Here is a 19,675-nt window from a genome sequence, read left to right as displayed (position 1 = left end):
TGACTTTTTTATTTTGGAAAGTGATATTTGCAAACAAGAACATAATAGCTTTTTTTTCCCTAAACTGTGTTCTGGTTTTTTGTTTGTTTTGTTTCTTATGCAAAACAATGTGTAGGATGTCTTATGAAATTAATAGAAAGACATACTAGTGACTCCAACAGAGAGACCTGAAATGAGAAAACATAAAATTCCAGCAAATAATTTAGTAAAGTTATTTAGTGTAGGCACATTTACATTTTATATACTGTAATTGAAAAATTAACTCAGTGTAAATGGTAGGCCAGCGGTAAATCTTATCCATAGTCTGTAGGTCAGATGTGCATCATTTCTAAATTCTATTGATTGTCAAATGCCATAGCCAAAATTTCTGAAAGTTATTTTTAAATAATACTTTTAAATTTGGTTATAGCAAATCACATCCCCTCTGTAATGCAGTGAAAATAATTTTAGTTGAGAGATGTACTTTGTAGTTACAGAGAGATGTTGAGATGATAGGTGCTTTCGAGGCAAGATATAAAAACTGCCTACCTTTTTGCTGGCATCAGTTTTCACAGAAAGGTCGTCTGTGATAAGGTTGCTATCATGATTAAAACCAGCAACAGAGGGACAAGACCTCAGCCCCAAATGAAGAAGGAACAGGCCTGGCAGTGCTTAAGAAGTTAGATATTTTTACTCTTGCAGGTCCTGATGGTCTTGATCCCAGACCACTGAAACTTAGCTGATGAAATCTGAGTGCTGACAATGGGTGGTTTTGGACACCTGTGTGGAGAAGGTAAAGTGAAAAACTGGAAAGGGTAAGCAGAAAACTCATCTTCATTGAAGTGAACAAGAGGAGCCAAGGGATTATAAAGCCATCAGTTTGCTTTCGGAACCCCAGAAGGATACTGGAACAAGTAGGAAATCTCTTTATAAGCACCTAGAAAAAGTTTGAAGAGTAATGATTACCAGACGATCCCATACTCCTCTTTTGCAACTCTTTTTCACATTTTTCTCACATGACACCATGTGCTGAGAAGGTTTAACACTGAAAGTGGTCTGAAAAATGTGTAATTCAGCAGGGACAACTGCAAGGTGCTTTCAGCAGAAATAATCAAATAATCTACTACATAGTGCTTAACAGAAAACTGTCGGGAAAAGAATCCCATAGAAGAGTATCTTGAACTTTGTTAGCTGTAGCATCTTGTCTCTCACACATCATGCTGTGATGAAACATTCAAATACTATATGGGATTTATAAATTGAGGTATGGCTTATAAGACATAGGAGCAATCCTTTCATCCTTCACAGGTAGAGCTTGGAGCTTTCCACTTCAAGAAGGGTGTAGGCCAGTTGGAGGGACTCCAGGGGAAAGCAGTAAAAATGATCAGAGATTTAGAAAGCCTATCCTGCAAGGAAAGAATGAGTGATCTGAAGTCATTTATCTGAAATACCAAAGACTTAGAGGGGGGTTATGGGCCCCTGATAACAATCTTCTTGTCTTGCAGCACATCTTTGAAGAGTAAGTTTGCTCTGTGTGCCCCCTAGGGAGGGTGTGGAACAAAATTTAATAGACAAATAATGATAAACAAGATTTGGACTAGATTTAGGACAAGTGAGGATTGTGATGTGATAGATTACCAGGCAGGTCACCAGGTCTGTAGCATGGGGAATACCTGGGTGCGCCAGACAGCCATTTGTTAGCCGTGATGCAACTATAGCTGGTTCTGCCTCAGGTCGAGAAGATAGAGTAAATGATCCATTGAGTTTCTTCCAGCCCCAAGATTCAGTGATCATAGCAAAATTTTCTCATTTCACTGCAGTATGAAGACAAACTGTAGGCATAGGGCTATTTAAATCCTGCACCTGCAGAAATAAAGAGGTTGTCTTCCAGACAAAATACACAAACATTTCCTTTGCTTGACCTCAACAGTAATTTAGTATTTTTGATTTCCCTCTTTTTTGCTTTAGTTGTGGCTAGGAGGGATAAAATATTTTTAGAAAAGAAACTTCTCCACATGTGAAGATATTAATGAATACTAGAACAGATAAACTGCAGTCTCAGTCTGCATTTGTTTATTCACATCCAGCTAGGATTTCTCTGGCTTTTCAACTTTTCTGTTGCTCAAGCCAGGATCATGCTCCTTAGGAACAATTTGGTCAGATGGGTGGCTGGTTCTGCACCAAAGGCTCTTTTCACAGCAGGTTTCAGTATTTGGAGACTGATCAAGACTCCTTTGCTTTGGACTGCACTAAGGCTTTTAATGCTAAGTCTTGACTTCATATAAAACACTTTTGTCCAGCTCTAAGCAGACGATCAGTCTAAAATCAGTCTTGTAGGCTTTGGGTTCTACATTTTTGGGCCTTGCTGAGATGAATTTTTTCATCTAAATAGCTGCCTCAAATTTCCAAGGGGTGGCCCAGAAGCGGTCTGGGAATGAATCAACACATTAGTACATTCATTCTTTCCCCCAGGGTTTGACTTTTCGTTAGGAATGCTGTGTACATTGTTCATAGAGACTGAGACCTACACCCTACCTCTGGCGTTGCAGGGAAGTTCAGGGATTGTTATTAACTGAAATAGCTGATGCAAAGGCCATGTTAATACCCCTCCTAGACAGAACCCCTCAAGGGACTAATAGCAGGGTCTTGTGTTATACTATATCTCATGAAGAGCCTTGATGAAAAATATCAGGAAATGGAAACTCTTACTCAGAGACAATCTGTAGTGTAACTCAGGCTGAAACAATCGCATTTAAGTGCACAAGCTCTTAGAAAATCTTTCATGGTCTGGGACCAGTGTGAAAAAAATCTCTATTTCTAAATGCAGATTTCAAATATGGGTTCATATTATCTTTCTAGTTATGTATACTAGAGTACAATTCCCTTAGTAAATATTAAGCATAATTTCTGAGAATTCATAGAATCATAGAAACATAGAATGGTTTGGGTTGGAAGTGACCTATACAGCTCATCTAGTCCAACCCCCCTGCAATGAGCAGGGACAGCTTCAACTAGATCAGGTTGCTCAGAGCCCCGTCCAACCTGACCTTGGATGTTCCCAGGGATGGGGCATCTACCACCTCTCTGGGCAACCTGGGCCATTGTTTCACCACCCTCATAGTAAAAAATTTCTTCCTTATATCTAGTCTAAATCTAGCCTCTGGTAATGGTTTAAAACCATTACCCCTTGTCCTATCGTTACAGGCCCTACTAAAAAGTCTGTCTTATAAAGTCTTATCTTTAGATAAGATAAGACTTATCTTATCGTCTGTCTTATCTTTCTTATAAAGTCAAAAGTGTCTGATTTTACTCTGTGAGAGTATAGGGTGCTTCTCACTGGCAAATAAAACATTTTTGTTTCACTTTATTTCTTACAGTATTGCAAGAAAGCATCATCAGTAAACTGAGCTAAGGGACCAAAATACAGTTTCAGGGAGACAAAAAGAGTCAAAGCAAAGTGCAATGACTCATGAATCCATTTTCAGAGTGTCTTCACCTTATTACTACAGTTCAGTAAGCACCATCTCTTTTCTTTGTATCATTTATATACTTGTAAACTTTTAACATCAGGGCTCTGTAAATCGCCTTACATAAAAAACCAAAATTACTTGTAAATTTGTTTCTTGATTTCTCTCTGTATTTTTTAAAAAGGAAGTAACTGAAGGGATGACATTCATTATGGGTTGATTGCAAATAGATAAGAGGCTACAAGATGAACTTTGATTTCATTTTGTATTTTCAAGCTTCAACATAATTGGCAGAGAGCTTTTCAAGAAAGTATTTCTGTTCAGCTTTGCAACGAGGATAAGAAGATAATGCTAAATTCGCCTCATCAGATGGAGGATGAACAAAAGAAACTGATGAGTCTCTCCCTGACGTTTATGGTTGTTAAACAGATCCCAAACTGACAGACTGCTCCTTCTGTCTCCATTTTATTGGTGACAGATTATTAAATATTTGTCTAGAAGAGCCATCCAACTTAGAAAGCAGTGACCCAGCTGTATTCAGTTAAAGATGTATCACCTAATGTTATACAAAGCAAATAGCATTTGTTCATGAATTAGAATATTTATCTCCTGTGTCCAGTCTGTAGGTTTCAAGAATGAATCTTGATTGGAAAAAATGGCGGGGAAAGCACAGCTTTACATAGTACCATGACTTAAAAAAATTAACATCTCATCAAAAAGTAATAACTACTTTAAAACAGATCTTGGTGTGCACATCTACAGGAACAAATGCTTTTCATTTACATTATTAGGAGGTGAAATAACTTCTGCTGCTGTCAGTAATTACAGTAATTTGTGCAGAAAATTACGTAGGTACTATTTGTTAATGACAGACAAACTATGATCGACTGTCAGCATAAATTTGGTTCCTATGCTTGAATCAACTGGTGTACTTTGTGCGTGGAAGGTGAACCATATTTCAGCATTTGAACCCAAGTTAATATATGATGTAAAAACAATAGCAGATTCTTTGGATCTTCTCAGTGCAGCCATTCCATGATTCTGTACCTGCCTGCTTGTCTCTCGGCACTGCAGAGGAGCCATGGCATGTTATTTTTTTTTCTTTGTCCAAAAGTTACGTGTCTGAATTTATGTGGCATCAGGAATTAAATAGGGTCAAGTGAAATTTAAGAGCATGAACAGCGGGTGAAAGGGAAAAAAAACCTTCAAGATTTTGTCTGAATTGTCTGGTGAAGAGAGGAGACAGTCAGGGAAAGGGGACTTCTCCTGGTTTTACGCCAGTGAGATCAAGCTCTGGCACGTTGATCCCATTTCCAGATACTTCTCCTCAAAAGGAAAACCTTAGAGAGTTGGTTGATTATTGGTTACATGTTAAGGGAAAATGGCATTTTTAACAGGAGATGCAGTTAAAATAAATACAGCTATAAGAGCATATTTATGATAATGAGGCTAATTGCCTTAAAAAACTTGTGTTAGGAAAAAAAAAAAAGGACAGTAGAGATAATTTGGTTTCCACTGCTTTCAACCCATGTGGCTAACTACTCTGTGAATTAAACACCCTCACAAGGCAGCCAAAGGTGGTTAAATCCAACATTCTCAAGCCCAGCGCTTCTCTTGAAAGGGTGAGTTAAAGGTTTGATATTTGATTCTCTAATCAGGAAAGGTTCATAGTGCCAGTGTATCTGCCAGAGCAAAAATTGGAGAAATATTGGGTAAGCATTATTATTACACTGTTTTCTTCTGCTATAGCAATATCAGATTTGTCTTAGCTCTCAGGAGCATTACAAACCTATGATTGCTAACTTCTCTTTCTCTCTCAAGCTTAGGAGACCAATTTTATTGTTCCCTTTCCTCCAAGTAGGACTCATGCTCTAAAGGCATATTAGGCATATTTTTACTGAATTTTTTTCAGGTGCATTGCTAGCCTAAATAGCCATTTCTGTCCTACTCCCTTCAGCTACTTGCTCCTGTCCCTGCATCTTTCCTTCTTGCCACATACCCCAAGTTGAGTTTGCTGAGCAGCAGTGATAACATTGCACTGCTCTCCATAGGAGTCACAACTCTATAATAAAGTGCCTTGTACAAAACCGTGCTGCCAGCAATGGGGACATGTGAACCTGACACCATCCTCAGCTGCTGGCTGTTACTGCTGCCATTTCTGTAGATGCTGGTGAATATGGTGCACCTGGCCTGTGATTCAGACTAATTTGTTTTGGTTTTCATGCCATTTTCAGCTTGCCAATCCATTTGGCTAGAAAATCTTCACGGCTAATACAAGGCAGGCAGAGGGAAAGTGTGGCCAAAGGCAGGGTGGAGAGCAGACTTATCTCTTTTGGCAGTAGTGAGGCTTTAGATCAGCATATGACAATCTTAAAAATGCACCCTGAAACCCCCCACCTGGCTTTTTGCTGCTAATTAGGACAACTGGCTGCTTAGAATCACGGAATCATGGAATGGTTTGGGTTGGAAGGAACCTTTAAAGATCATCTAGTCCAACCCCCCTGCCATGGGCTGGGACATCTTTCACTAGATTAGGTTGCTCAAAGCCCCGTCCAGCTTGACCTTGAACACTTCCAGGGATGTCTTCTTCATCTGTAGTCATGCATAGTCCAGTTGATTTTTGCCCAAGTGAATGAAAGGGCAGGGGTGAGGATGTGACAAAAAAAAAAAACCCACACAAACCCTCTTGCTAAGAGAAGTGCTGCTAATGCAGAAAAAAAATAGAATGAGAAAGGAAGAGTAGTCTTGAACAGTCCATTCATATCACATTCAGCCATACAGTCGCTTATGCTGTGTTTAACATTATTCCCTGCAAGATGTAAATGATCCTATCACACAGGCAGCCAGCCAGATGATTTCTACCCTAATCAAAAATTCTGATTTTTAGTTACTCTGGATATGAAGACTATTTGTCCTTGTGGGTGCACCAAAAATATGCAAAAGCTTCCTGCGTGAACAGGAAGTCAATGTGCATGCACAGCTTCAGTTGTAGGCATATGCAAACCTGGCATGGAAATGTGAGAAGAGAAAAGACATTTCAAAAAATCAAATTGTAAGCAGTTAATCCTGTTCCTAAGTGGCAGATCTTGGATTTATCTGCTTTACATCACTAATCTTCACTTTTTTAAAAACATAATTTGACTGGGTTTAACATGAAATGTTTAGACTTGGTGTATCATGCGGCTTATCCTAAAAAAGCTGAACTGCTTGCTATATCTCTTGGATTGTCAATATATGTCAAAAATGAAATAATTTTCTCTTTCTTGCACTTATGCTAGTAAAATTGTGACAGTGTGATTTAATATGATTTTCAGTGAACTTGAATCTTCATTAATGCTTTAAAAATCAGCTTATTGTGAATAATTAGGAATACTGCCTTCTCTTTTAAGACAAATTTTAAAGCATTCTTGAGAATTCCTGTTATGCAATTAGGCCACTGCTCATTGTCTGTGCTTTCTGGGAAATTTATTCCTGATTAATTTGAATAAATGTAAAAATATAGAATAAACACAAGTCCTAATGAGGCCTTAAGTGTATTTTCCTAGCTTGCTGTTTCCTTTCTTTTCAGCTACATCTGAAGGGAAGGTATCTTTAGGGATAAACATATGGAGGCAAAAAATTTGTGATGGGAAAAACATTTAACTGCAAAACTGAATAGAAAAGAAGGGATTGCTTTCATTTGCATGTTAGAGAATTTTTTTTACAAATTTCTACAAATAGCAGTGTAATTTAACAAGATGTGTTTTCAAGGCTTTATTAAAGATTACAGAAAGATTAGCTTTACCGAAACCAGGACATTACAATAATGTAAACCCAATGCTTTATCTACTGTACCTACAGCATGGTTGTTTTTAAACATGTCCTCACTGCCTTGCAGGTGTGTTAACATTTGCATCATAATCTCACTTTCCCATCAGTCTCCTCTCTGACTGGAAATGTAAACAATTTTTTTAAGCTGAGGAGTGTAACCCTGTGTCCTGAAAACAGATTCCTTTCTTTCTTGTTGTAACCTAACTGATTCAACTGCAACGTTTGATTTCAATGCCCAAAAGAATGAAAAAGAAGTTGGAAAAGAGTTGTAGTTGTTTCAGTTTGCTTCTGAGGCCAGAGCAGAGTAACTCAGCAAAAATATCCCTGAAATATCCAGAATACTTTTTTTCCATATTCTGGACACTTCTGTGTTTCTGACTTTTGTGGGTCTCAGATGATGTTGATGAATCCTTGTGCCCAAAGAAAAGATGTAACGCATTGCATTCCCCTGTCTCCAGCAGAAGAGCCAGCTCAGAGAAGGCAATGTTAGGCAGGGAGCTTTCTGGGACGTCCCAGCCCATAGCTGTTGTGGAACAGGTATAAGGAGCTGTAGGTAGCAGCATGGTAGCCAAATTTTAAAATTACATATGCTTCCTAATGGTATGGATAGCAGTTTGTAAAATGTGAAATGGAGACTGCAGACCTGCTTAGGTATTCTCAATCAAAGGCAGAGAAATCAGCCTGCCATCACTGCCTACTGGATCACCGCCAGCAGCTACGACCACAGTCTCTCCTCCGTTGAGTTTTAGCTGGCTGCCATTCTTCCAAGCCTTAAGTCCTTCAGAGAGTAGTTTGGGGTAGTATGAATGTACATATGCACCAGTGTATTGAAAACATTTTAATCTCTGTGAGATCATTCTCTCTGTTCTCTCTCTCTCAGCAAGCAAGCAGAGAGAACAGACCTCCGCAGATTCCTGCACTGGGCTGCACAGCATGGTTGTGTTACTGCAATATTTTAAATTTCAATTACATTTTTCATTTTATTAAATTAAGAGTAGTTAAAATTAGAACTATTTTATTGAAATTTATTTTAAAAAATTGAATTTGCAGTGTTTAAAATTTATGCAGATAAAGGCAGATGAAAGATGAAAAATTTTACTGTTTACTTTCTACTAAAAACTCTCACCAAAATCTGCCTCCATACAGAAAAGTTCTAAGTCCTCTCTCGCTGATGTTATGGAAGGGTCCAGTCCCTCAGAGAGCATGTCAGCGTTACTGTGCAATCAGAGCTTATTTGCAAGGAAAGGATTTTCTTTGCCTGTTGTATAATCACAACTGCCAAACAGTATCCAGTCATAGCATCTCTCATGAGCAGCCATGCTCTGTGGAAGTGTTGTGTGTGCTCTCCAGTTTGATCTTCTGTAGAGGCTGTACTGAAATCTGGCATCTCTGTTGGTTCAGTAGTATGGAAAGGTGATGCACTGGCAGCCAGAATGTAGGGATTAATGAAAATAATAACTATAAAAATGACTGTGGGCAAGAACAAGGGAACTGTGTAACAACTGCTGGATAAATAGCCGAAGGCATGAGTATATAATGACATATAGTGTAAAGGGGACAATAATTTTCTCCTTGTGTAAGGTGGTTTCAGAGAATATTCTTCTTACCTGGTGGCACTGTACATCATTTTTATTCTATCTGACATCAACTGGGAAATAACCGAAAACACTAGATATTTCTGGAAAAAAATGTCAAAACAATAAAGAAGATACTTGAAGTTTTTAACCCAAGGCTGTTAGAAAGAAACACTAGATAACGATAGGCTCAGTTAGATTTGTAGGGGCTTGGGCCTTTTTCCCGATCGAGACTATTATCAAATTGTTGGTTACAAAAAGAGCCCTCTGAAGTGATCTGGGCGCAGGGTCTGAAACAGGAATTACTGATGGCAATGAAAGTAGGCAGCTTTTAAGTATGTTATGAATATTAGTTAAAGTTTTATGAATCATACTGTATTTTAGACTGACTTTTTCATCCACAGAACAAAATGTAGTCAAATTTTATTCATGTAAATCCTTCTGGTATAAACTGTCACATGAGTCAGGAATAGGAATTGTTATAAGAACTCACTCAAATAAATTGATATGTGAATCTACCCCTACAACACGAAGGAGATGAGATAGATAAAGTGACATTTCCTATGTTTCGGAATTAACAGTTTCTCAGGAATTGATTCATGGGATGAAAAATAAAGACAGAAAGAGAGAGCTCTGTAGAGGAATATCAGTCCCTCCTTGTAGCTTTGTATAATCGTTGTGAAACATATTTTAATTTTTGTTTTGTAATGTATTTCATTTTTGTGTGTACCAAATAATAAAGGAATCTGCTGTCAATAATAAACACTAATCGTAAGTCAAGCTATAACAAGCATATTAAACTTCCACAATTGTGGGGTGCTACTTTTAAATGTGTGCTATACCTCTCCTCCAGGAAAACTAAAATTGTCAACTAGAGGCTTGAGAAAAAGGGCAGGGGGATACATTCCCTGCTGCTCCTCTGTTTATAATTAACCTTGTTTCAGTTTGTTTATTCATGTAACACTAGACATAACTGTGGTACCTGTCAAAACAAGTCAATCAAATGATATCAGTCAAAGCATTTTATATTACCCATGTTCCTTTCCTGCCTCCAAGTGGAATCTGATTGATTAGAAACCTGGACTGGACTTCATTGCTCCAGGTTTGACAATTTCATTGCTAGGTTCATCAGTATGATACTGTTCTCCCTTTCAGAGGAAAAAACAGAGAATATATAAATATTGGCTCTGTAAGCTTAAGTTATTTCAACAATAAAACAACACTGAGGTATATTTTTTGTAACTGAGTGCTGCAGAAGTGGCTGGTCTGTGGAAAGGCAGAAGTTGCCTCATTTTGGGTTCCTCATTGCCTTGTCCAGTTGCTCACAGGAGCATGGTCAATGTGTCACGTCCCACAACACAGCCAGGCTCGCGGTGCCAGGGAAGGTCCTCAGTGGAGGAAGTTGTTGCATGGGTACTTTCGGGTTGTATTATCTTGTTTTGCTGCCAGAAACAGTTTCATAAGATCGGAGTTCATACAGTGTTCTGGAGCAAATCAGTTTGTTTCACACTTGTGGAAAATGATTGTGGCAAAAAGCAACGAGAGATCATAGAGGAGGGGAGAGTGATATTTAATCATGAAATCTCCAAATAAGTTACCCAGTTATGCTCATTCTCTCATAAATTTCATTCACTCTTCATTTTTCCCCCACATCCTCACAAGCCCCAGGATGCATGTGCCGAGGTGGACTGGCTCACTCGTGTGTGACACAAAGGACATGGGACATCGAACCCTTACCACATCTCTTGGCATTTTCTTGGTCGACAACTATGGACTAATTTTTGGACAGATGGTTTATGCCCTCTAGGAGCCATTGTTGTTATGGGGTGGTCCTTTACACAGAATATTTCTTTCTTCAGTCTCTAAGTCTTAGACAAGGCCACTGCTCACTGACTGTTTTTCTTCATTTAGTAAACACACATCTTTATTGCTATGATCTGCTTTCCTGTTGGGCTTACAGGCAAGAGAATGGCATATGTCACATGCTGTAATCTTGCTGCCAACGTCCCACCGTTAAGGTACAGGGTCTTCTGCTGACAAGATGCCTGTGCTGTGGTCTTAACAGAGACCAGACATTCTGTCCAGGCTTTACAGAAATGACTCATTTTTAGTTTTATTGCTAGGAATGTTCTGTATTGTCAATACACATAATTTCTCTAACCTTTGTTCTTTCTTCCAGTGCTTACATGCACATTTCCATTCATATTTCATTTATTTCTAGCCTAATATTTCTACTAAAAGTCTATGTATTTTGTGGCTTCACCAAGTTACTCTACGTTCAACAGGTCACTTTGTTGGTGGTAAGGCATACTGTGGTAAAGCCAAGAATCCAGCAATTAGGAATTATGCATTTAATGTCTCTAGAGCACACTGTTTTTGTTAACTACCTGCAAAGCACACACTCCCTAATTACATTTTAAGGTTATGACTTAAATGCTACTTTCTTTGGCTTCCCCATTATTTGGAGGTTCCCAGCTAGGACTGTGAAACTCATGTTGGATTAACCCTCTAAAATCCTCATTCTCAGTAGCATTTTGCTACTATCCTACACAGAGGACCAAGTTAAAAGAAACTTGGTCCTCTGTGTAGGATAGTAGCAAAATGCAACATGCCATTTGGGTTATAAGTGAAAGTTTCATTTAATTTCACTTCTTATTAGAAAGCTGACATTATCTAGCTGCACTTGATCTTTTAGGCTCCCGCTTTGGTTACTGGAAAGTGGTATGACCACAGTGTGATTAATCCCCTGTGTCTTAAACAGTGATTTTCTTAGTATCACATAGAGGCACCCATTGCTGGACTAATCATAGGGGGATCCTCCATGCCTACTTTTTGCCAGAAAAGTCGTTAGAACCTATGTTTTTACTAATATAGTGATGCATTTAAAATGTGTATCTGGTGCAGGAAATCATGCAAAATAGTCACTGGTTACCTTTTTCTGAAATAGCTATGATTGAGACTTGGGAGGCTTTTGAATTGTTCTGGCTACAACATTTTTTTTTATGCCTTCGTTACCCTTTCAAATATTTTAATGTTTTGTTTACTGATAATCCAGGGAAAAGATATGAATAAATATCCTTGACTATTGTTAATATCAACACTTTTTCTGCAGTTTCAGTTTTGATGCAATAGCTCTTTCCCCTGTCCCTTTTCCTGTTTGTGATAACAGTAACATCTCCAGTCTCATTCCACTATTACACGTTATTATCCACAGGATCAGTGATCAGCATTTGTGGAACCCAAAGGCAGATTAATTTTACAAACACCTATCCAGTGGAAATGGAAGGAAATAGAGTTTTATTAATCTTCCCTAGTTTACACATTGACCCAATCTTATATGTGCCCATTCTCTTCAGCAGTTTTGAACGAAGCTGAGTTTGACTTGGATGTACACCAGTATTAAATCCAGTTCTCTTTCCTTTTTCCTCTTGGAGTAGTCTTCTCTTCTTCATAAAACCATAGAATCATAGAATGGTTTGGATTGGAAGGGACCTGTAAAGATCATCTAGTCCAACCCTGTCTTTCACTAGATCAGGTTGCTCAAAGCCTCATCCAACCTGACCTTGAACACTTCCAGTGATGGGGCATCCACAACTTCTCTGGGCAACCTCTTCCAGTGTCTCACCACCCTCATCGTAAAAAATTTCTTCCTTATCTCTATTCTAAATCTATCCTCCATCTCATTCTTGCTGTGAGGAAATTAGTCTCTCTGTCCAAGCTGAGGTGTTGCTGTGAAGCAGATTGCACATTAGCAAAATAGGAAATGAGAGGGAGGGCATTCCTCAAAGTGACTCCTGATCAGTGAATCCTGATGTTCTGATGGCAATGCTTTCCTAACGACAGGAGTCAATAAGAAAAAGGTTCTGCAAATAAATATGCTATTTTGTTTTGATTTTTTTGTTAATTTAATGGAGCAATGAAAAAGACCAAGTTTAGAAAACGTATCTTGCTCCCTGTGTTCCCAAATGTTTGAACGATTCTCTGTTTTTAAAATAGAGTAAGAATCTGACATGAGACTAACCTGATGTAACTAGTGACAACAGGGCTCCACACCAGGGATGCACAAACCTTTCTGAGGTCTTAAAACAAAACAGAAACCTTCAGTCTAAATGGAGGTGAGACTCTAACTCAGGTTGTGAACTTTTATAGCACTGATCTTCCCACCCACCTCTTCCCACATCCAGCCCCCAGCCTTTCAGAAACCAAGAGTGTGATTCATCTCATCTCTTTCAGATGTCTCTTTGAGATGAGATGAATCATGCTTTAAAAGCCCTTAATGAATTTTCATTGATTATAAAAGCAGCAGAAATGATTAGCATAGTTGTCTGATGTCATTTGGCCATATGAATCCTACCCAAAAGTTTTACTGTAGTATACTTTCCTAGTGCCCTAGCAATTAGCAAAAGTCATTTAAGTAAAATTAAATGGGCCATTGTTCCATTCCCCATTCTTCCCAAGAAGAAATCTTTTAAAGAAGGCAAATATGATTAGGCAATGAAACTAAATCATTATCAATAGGAATGACGTGGAAAAACTCTCTTTTCCTCAGTTGTCTCTCCTACCACCTCTCCTTTTTCTCCCCACAGTACTGCCCCTGTCTTGTTCTGCTCTTTTCAACCTTTTTATACTCAGTGCTGTGGTTTTGGATCCCAAAGGCAGATCCTGCTTATAAACACAATGTAGCCCCATCCATTGTAACGCAGCTACATTTTACGTAGACTAGAGAAGTAGAAAAAGTTACCCCTTTCATCATTCTAAACTTCACTTTTGTAATGGGAGTAGAGTGTGTTAGTGCTTTTTTTTGTGGTTTGATATGTCAGTTGTGATACAACCATGCAAACAAACAGCAAACGCCAGCACCCCACTCAGCACTGCAGAAAATGGAAGGGATTATCTTTGCTGCTATTTGCTTATATTGCAGCAGGACCGGGCTGAATTAGGAACCCCTTTGCACAAAATACAGAACAGCCATGTGGCCAGAAAGGACCTTGCCCTTTACAAGTGTACAGTGTTAATAAAGGGGAGGGAAGAGGATCGAAACATGCCATAACCTAATCTTCCCAAGGTCATGCCCTAGGTGAGCAGAGGAGCTGAAGAAAGCTCTCTGGCTGCAGTCTAGCCCACTCATTTGCTCTCGTCACCATTCTGGAATACTCTTAGATCTTCACTTTACTGGTAGAAGCATATGCAGATGGGTTTGGGGTCAAAAGGATGATAATTATGTCACCAAGGAACATTATTCAATCATTGTTCCTTGTCCACAACTAATGTTTTAAAGAAAATTTCCATTCTTGATGTTTTTGTAGAATATCTTTTTGCTTCTTTGTTAGTAGTCCCAGGGTAATGAGCAAATTCTTCCATGCTGAAGAAATAATAATCTTTTTGTCCTTGTAGTTGTCCTGGCAGTAATGCATAAATAGTAACAGTGATCACCAGCTTTAGCTGGAAATTAAATAAAGCTTTATTTTAATTATCCCATACTTCTGAATTAACTTCATGTGTATTGTTAATGGTCATCTTAATTAACTAAGTAGTATTTCAATTTGAGATATAAATTCAGAGGTTTCTTTTTGTAATTTACTGTTTTAGCACTATCCATTAAGTAGTCCATTATGTTATCTGACCTCATATCTTTTTTAAGTTAAATAATGATCAAATGAAAATAATGTGAGAAAAAAAAATCAAAAATATTTAATTCACTCAAAACCACTTATCTCTGTGCTCATACAGCTGCTAAAAAAGCCTGTGTGTATTAAATATACCCTCCCTTAAGTTTTATTGCCCAAGCAGTCAGCCTGGTGAGTTTCTGATAAAATGCCAAATTCCAGGCAACTCATTTTTTACTATTCCCTTTTACTGCTCAGGCTGCAGCTATTACTAACATGTTTGTTTTAAGAATGACTGAACAGCATAGATTTCATAGATAAAACTGGTGATTATTCTCTAAATAGATATAACTATTTTTTTCTATACAGCTAAAAGAGAAATGCCTGGTTGAAGCAATAATCTAAGCAGGTTATTGTTAGTAACAGCTTATTTGTTCAGCTGGAAGTTCCCATTAGCTATATGATCTATGAAAAAATAGCTGTATGAAGTAGATTTTTATGGAAATAAAGCACAGTAGTTTCCGTCTTTTCTCTGATTGAGAGATAAAAATGTTATTATAAATGAAAGCAATGATTTGTCTGTTTATGCAATGTTTCAGAGGATAGGAAAAGTAGGAAAAGGGTAAAACTGCCTTTTTTTTCTTTCCCCAACATCTATTTATTTTGCCTTCCTTTTCCAAGGAGGGAAAGTGTTGTTCCAAAGTTTGGCTCTTTGGGTGTTTATCTAGGAATTTCACAGATCACTGCACAGAAGTTATATATGTACAAAGGACTACTGCTTTCTTATTTTATGTATCCATAGTCAAAGATATTTGTGTCCTAGAAAAATATGTGAAGCAGATTTAAATCCAAATATCTACACCATTTATCTCTCACTTTCACAGACGCTACACTGTGGTACTACAGAAACTTACAAAATCTGCAGTACACCTCTTCAAGTATTTTTCAAATTATGTGGACAATCAGAATACCTTTAATTTTGTTCTGATTGACAGTGATGTATTTTATACCAATATTTAACAAAATAAACTCCAAGCTTCAGAGTTTTATTACTAGTCGTGGCAAGTTGTGCCACAACTTCTTGACGTAGGCTGCACTGGTCCCTGCTGAGGACAAGCCATGGGTATAGAACCATCATTAGTTCAATTCTTTGTCTCTCTATCTTCCTATAATTGTACATGACAAATTTCCTTAATTTATTTCTGTCCCTGACCTTCCAGGGAAAGTGAAAGAGTATTGACCCAACAAATATCTCTTACGTTATTTGTTTTTCTATAAAAAACCTGTAATCGTACAGTACATTAAATATATGCTACTCTTGCACTTCTCTTTAATGTTATATATTGTATTGCTAATGTTTTGTTTTCCGTATATTCTCCAGGTCTGGGATTCAGTATTGCAGGAGGGGTTGGAAACCAACACATCCCTGGGGACAACAGCATTTATGTCACCAAAATTATTGATGGAGGAGCTGCGCAAAAAGATGGGAGGTTGCAGGTTGGAGATAGACTTCTTATGGTAAGTATGACAAATTTAAATCACATTTTATTTGGCTGAAAATTGGTTCATATAAGGACTTTCATTCACCATACATCTTACTGGAGGTAACCATTACAACGTCTATAATAATTATGAGTTATATTTCCATCATCTTCATTTTTCCCCATTCTTTATATAGATTTCTGGGACTGCAGTTAAAAAAGCATTACTCTAGAAAAACAACATTTTATGAAGAGAAGGCAATGGGTTACATTACTTAGACAAACCTTTAACTGAGAAGAGAATAAACATATTATGCTCACCAGTAACAAGTCAAAATGCACCAGAAAACTTTAAAAGAAGGTTTTAGACAAACTGTTCATTATGGCAGTACTGATTCTACTGATTGTTTTAAGAAAATTGAAAGATGTGAAAACATGCTGCTAAACTCTCATGTGTAGCCACTGTCAGTGGACTATTACCTACATTTCAGTATATGTAGGAATGTTTTATGTATATGTTCTTTATAGATGTTCCAAAAAAAATACATTTTCTATCTTTTTCCTTGAGGAAGCGTACTTATTCTTCTGATGGATCTCACTTCAGGAAATTCTTCCTGATATTTGCAGTGCTAGTACATTGTTCCTTGTAGATAATTCTTTCCCACTCACAGAGTTTGTTTAATTCTTTGTTGAGGGGGAAATCCTGACCCTGGTGAATCAGCAGAAGTTAATCTATGTCAAGTTGTATTCATGTCAATGCATTTGCATAGATTTCAGCAGGTAGAGAAATATTTTTTGAATGAGTGCCATGAAAAAAATGTACTGCAGTAGCTCTGTTTTGTGACGTGCTATCTAAGCAGTAAAAAATTGCCATGACCTTTTTTTGCTGCCTACAAAACTGTTCTTAATTGAGGTTTTCTTTATTTGGCTAGGGACACTCTGTTCCAGTCACATGTGAAGATGACCATTCATTTTATACAGGGTATTAAACAGAACTGGAAAGACACTTGGTTTCTGGGTTGGTGACTCTTTGACTTTTTTCATTAACCCAAGTGGACAGATAAAACAGCCTAAGGATCAAAGGGTGTTATCAAAATCAAAGCAAAATGAAACTAGAACTTACAATTTCTTTGGCATTTCTTCTTTGCAGGTTCTCAGCACAGTAAAATTCAAGTCACTTGTATAATGAAGTTTTGGGTCATTTTTCTATAGAAATGTATATTTGTTTTTGTCAAATTTGCACCTTATTTTGTTATTTTGCACCTTGTAGCAAATCTGCTTGTGTTCAGTTGTTGGTTTTTTTCATGATGAGAATTTCTCGCAGGTTTTTTGTGTCATCTGTAAATTTTTGTTACCTTACTCTTAATTTCTTCCAATTCACTTGAAGTAATAAACAATATATTAAAAAAAAAAAACAGATGGAAAAACCCCACGTTCACCATCTCCAGTGTAATTTAATCAGGATGAATTTGAATAGAAAAATATTTTTTTTATACAACACTATGTATAAATTCATTCTTTCCAGATTTTTATAGGATTTTTCTGTTGAGCGTCTCTTCTCAGTCTTGAACCTGTGATTCACTGCAGTCAGATATAGATGTTTCTTCATTGTGACACGTTTATACTTCTGAATCTGACTTCTGAAAATGAGCAGAAGTCATTCTCAGTGTGTTTGATGTCTTTATACTGCTTTCCTTTCAGTCTGGACTAGTTCTTTACTTACTGTCATCTCCTTTTATCACTGCATGTAAAATGAGCAAAAAAACCCGATCATAATATTGCTCTCCACTAGTTATGTACTTCCAGACCAAACTTTTCACTGTTGCGTAAGAAAATCCTAGTCAACTTACTCTTTGTATACCTTAACCATTACGTTTTTGGAGATAAATTTACAAAATCAAAATCTATTTCTAAAATTCATGCAGATTACAGCAGTGTTTTCTGGTTCTCTCCAACAAGACACCCTGATTTCTTTATAACTTTTGTACCTTCAATATTTTTTTCTCTTCTACTTTGTGAAGTGTCTCTCAGTTCATGGCATTAACTTCATGTTCCTTTATGAAAAGTGAGTGAAAGAATTCATTACTTTCTTTTGGCAGTGTATCAACACAATATTACCCTTGTCATCTATATGGTCCTACTTCTGCTTCACTGATTCCTTATTGATTATATATTTGAACACTGCCTTTGTTTTTTTTCTTCTCAGTAGTGCATCCTTTCTTGATCTTTGTTTTTTCCATCATTTCTCTATAAAATTTCCCAGAATTTGTCATCCTTCTGGAATTCTCAGCAGCTGGGGGACTTGTTTCATTTTTCTATCTGTGTTCTGATAAGTTTGTGTGAAATGCTTTCAGATCCCAAAGAACATGTAAATCAAATGCATTAAAATTTAAGATGTAATAAAAGAGATGCTACAAAATCAAAACTAATATTGAAATGTAAAACAATTAGGTGCAATCTGAGCATTTTGCAGCTTGATGACCATACTGTTATTAAATGCAGATTGCTAATAGTGTGTTAAGCAATCAGAAGATGTATTGTGTAAATACTGAGCATTGTGATTATTGTGAAATCTATACAAGAGCATGTTATGCAGTTATGTTTCTGTGGCACTGAGCCTGGACTCAAGGCTTATCATCCTGAGCATTGCACAGGAAAATGCTCCATTGTAGGATAATCCTGAGGTGCCCATTAGGAAAATTACTGGAGGCAGCATAAGAGTGCTTAAGTCAAAAACTGAACTCAGTGGTTTTCCTAGCTCTATGTGAAAGGAACGGACCAGAGCTCTGCTCTGAAGGCTTACAGCTAGGAGAAAAATACTCCTTTAGTGTATTCTGGTGGTAATGCCTATGGTAGTGACTGCTACTGCTGGTGGTAATGCCTGCGGTGAGCATACAACTGCAGTGTGTGTCAGTTAGGTTGCTTCTCTTTGCGCTGGAAGGGAGCAAAGGGAAATCACATACAGAGCATCATAGGCTAACACGATAATTCAGGGTCAGCTATAGGGCCAGACCAGGTTGCTCAGGAATTTATCCAATTGAATCTCAAAAATCCCCAGGGGTGGAGTTTGCACAGCCTCTCTGGGAAACCTCTTTTACTGTTCAACTGTCCTCATGAGGAAAATACTTTTCCTTATAAGCTGTTTGACCCTCTCATGTTGAGAGACCCTGTCTCTCATCCTGTTACCACATGCCACTCTGAAAAGCTTAGCTGTGCCCTGATGACCTTCCTGGAAGCACTGGGGTCTGCTGTTAATTGTCCCCAGAGGCCCCCCTTCTCCAGGCTGAAAAAGCCCAGCTCCCCCAGCTTCTTCTCACCAGGCCAGTGCTCCAACCCCAGCCATCCCAGTAGCATTCCCCTCAAGTTCCTCCATTTTGTTATCTTTCCTATAGTGCGGGGACCAAAACTGAACACAGTATCTAGCTACAGTCTAATGAGTGGCAACTACTGGGGAATAATCCTTCCCTGGATCTCCTGGCTCTGCTCCTGCTCATACAGCCCAGGATGCTGTTGACCTTTTTCTGCCAGGACACACGACTGGCTCATGCCCAGCTTGCTGTCCACCGGGAGCCCCAAGCACTTTTCCACAGAGCTGCTGCCAGGCTGCCAGTGCCCAGCCTGTGCTATTGAAGGGGGTTAGCCTGTGCCAGGGGCAGGACTTACTGTTTCTCCCTGCTGAACATCATAAAGTTCTGGTCAGCCCCTTCCTCCAGCCTATCCAGGATGGCAGCCCTGCCCTCGAGTATATGGACTCGCCC

The 19,675-nt window shown here is 38.1% G+C and overlaps 1 protein-coding gene across 7 annotated transcripts in view; it reads left to right on the top strand.

The window, feature by feature from the left end:
- Positions 1-19,675, top strand: part of LOC142404403 (disks large homolog 2) — an 800,410-nt gene that overhangs the window by 480,399 nt on the left and 300,336 nt on the right. For all 7 annotated transcript variants that reach the window (XM_075491172.1, XM_075491171.1, XM_075491177.1 and 4 more), the window contains one exon: positions 15,818-15,954. In XM_075491172.1, the coding sequence (XP_075347287.1) occupies positions 15,818-15,954 (137 nt within the window). The remainder of the gene's footprint in view (positions 1-15,817; positions 15,955-19,675) is intronic.

Source organism: Mycteria americana, chromosome 1 (assembly GCF_035582795.1).
Source record: "Mycteria americana isolate JAX WOST 10 ecotype Jacksonville Zoo and Gardens chromosome 1, USCA_MyAme_1.0, whole genome shotgun sequence".
In the NCBI taxonomy this organism is placed as follows: Eukaryota; Metazoa; Chordata; class Aves; order Ciconiiformes; family Ciconiidae; genus Mycteria; species Mycteria americana.
This window is presented reverse-complemented; position numbering and strand designations above follow the sequence as displayed.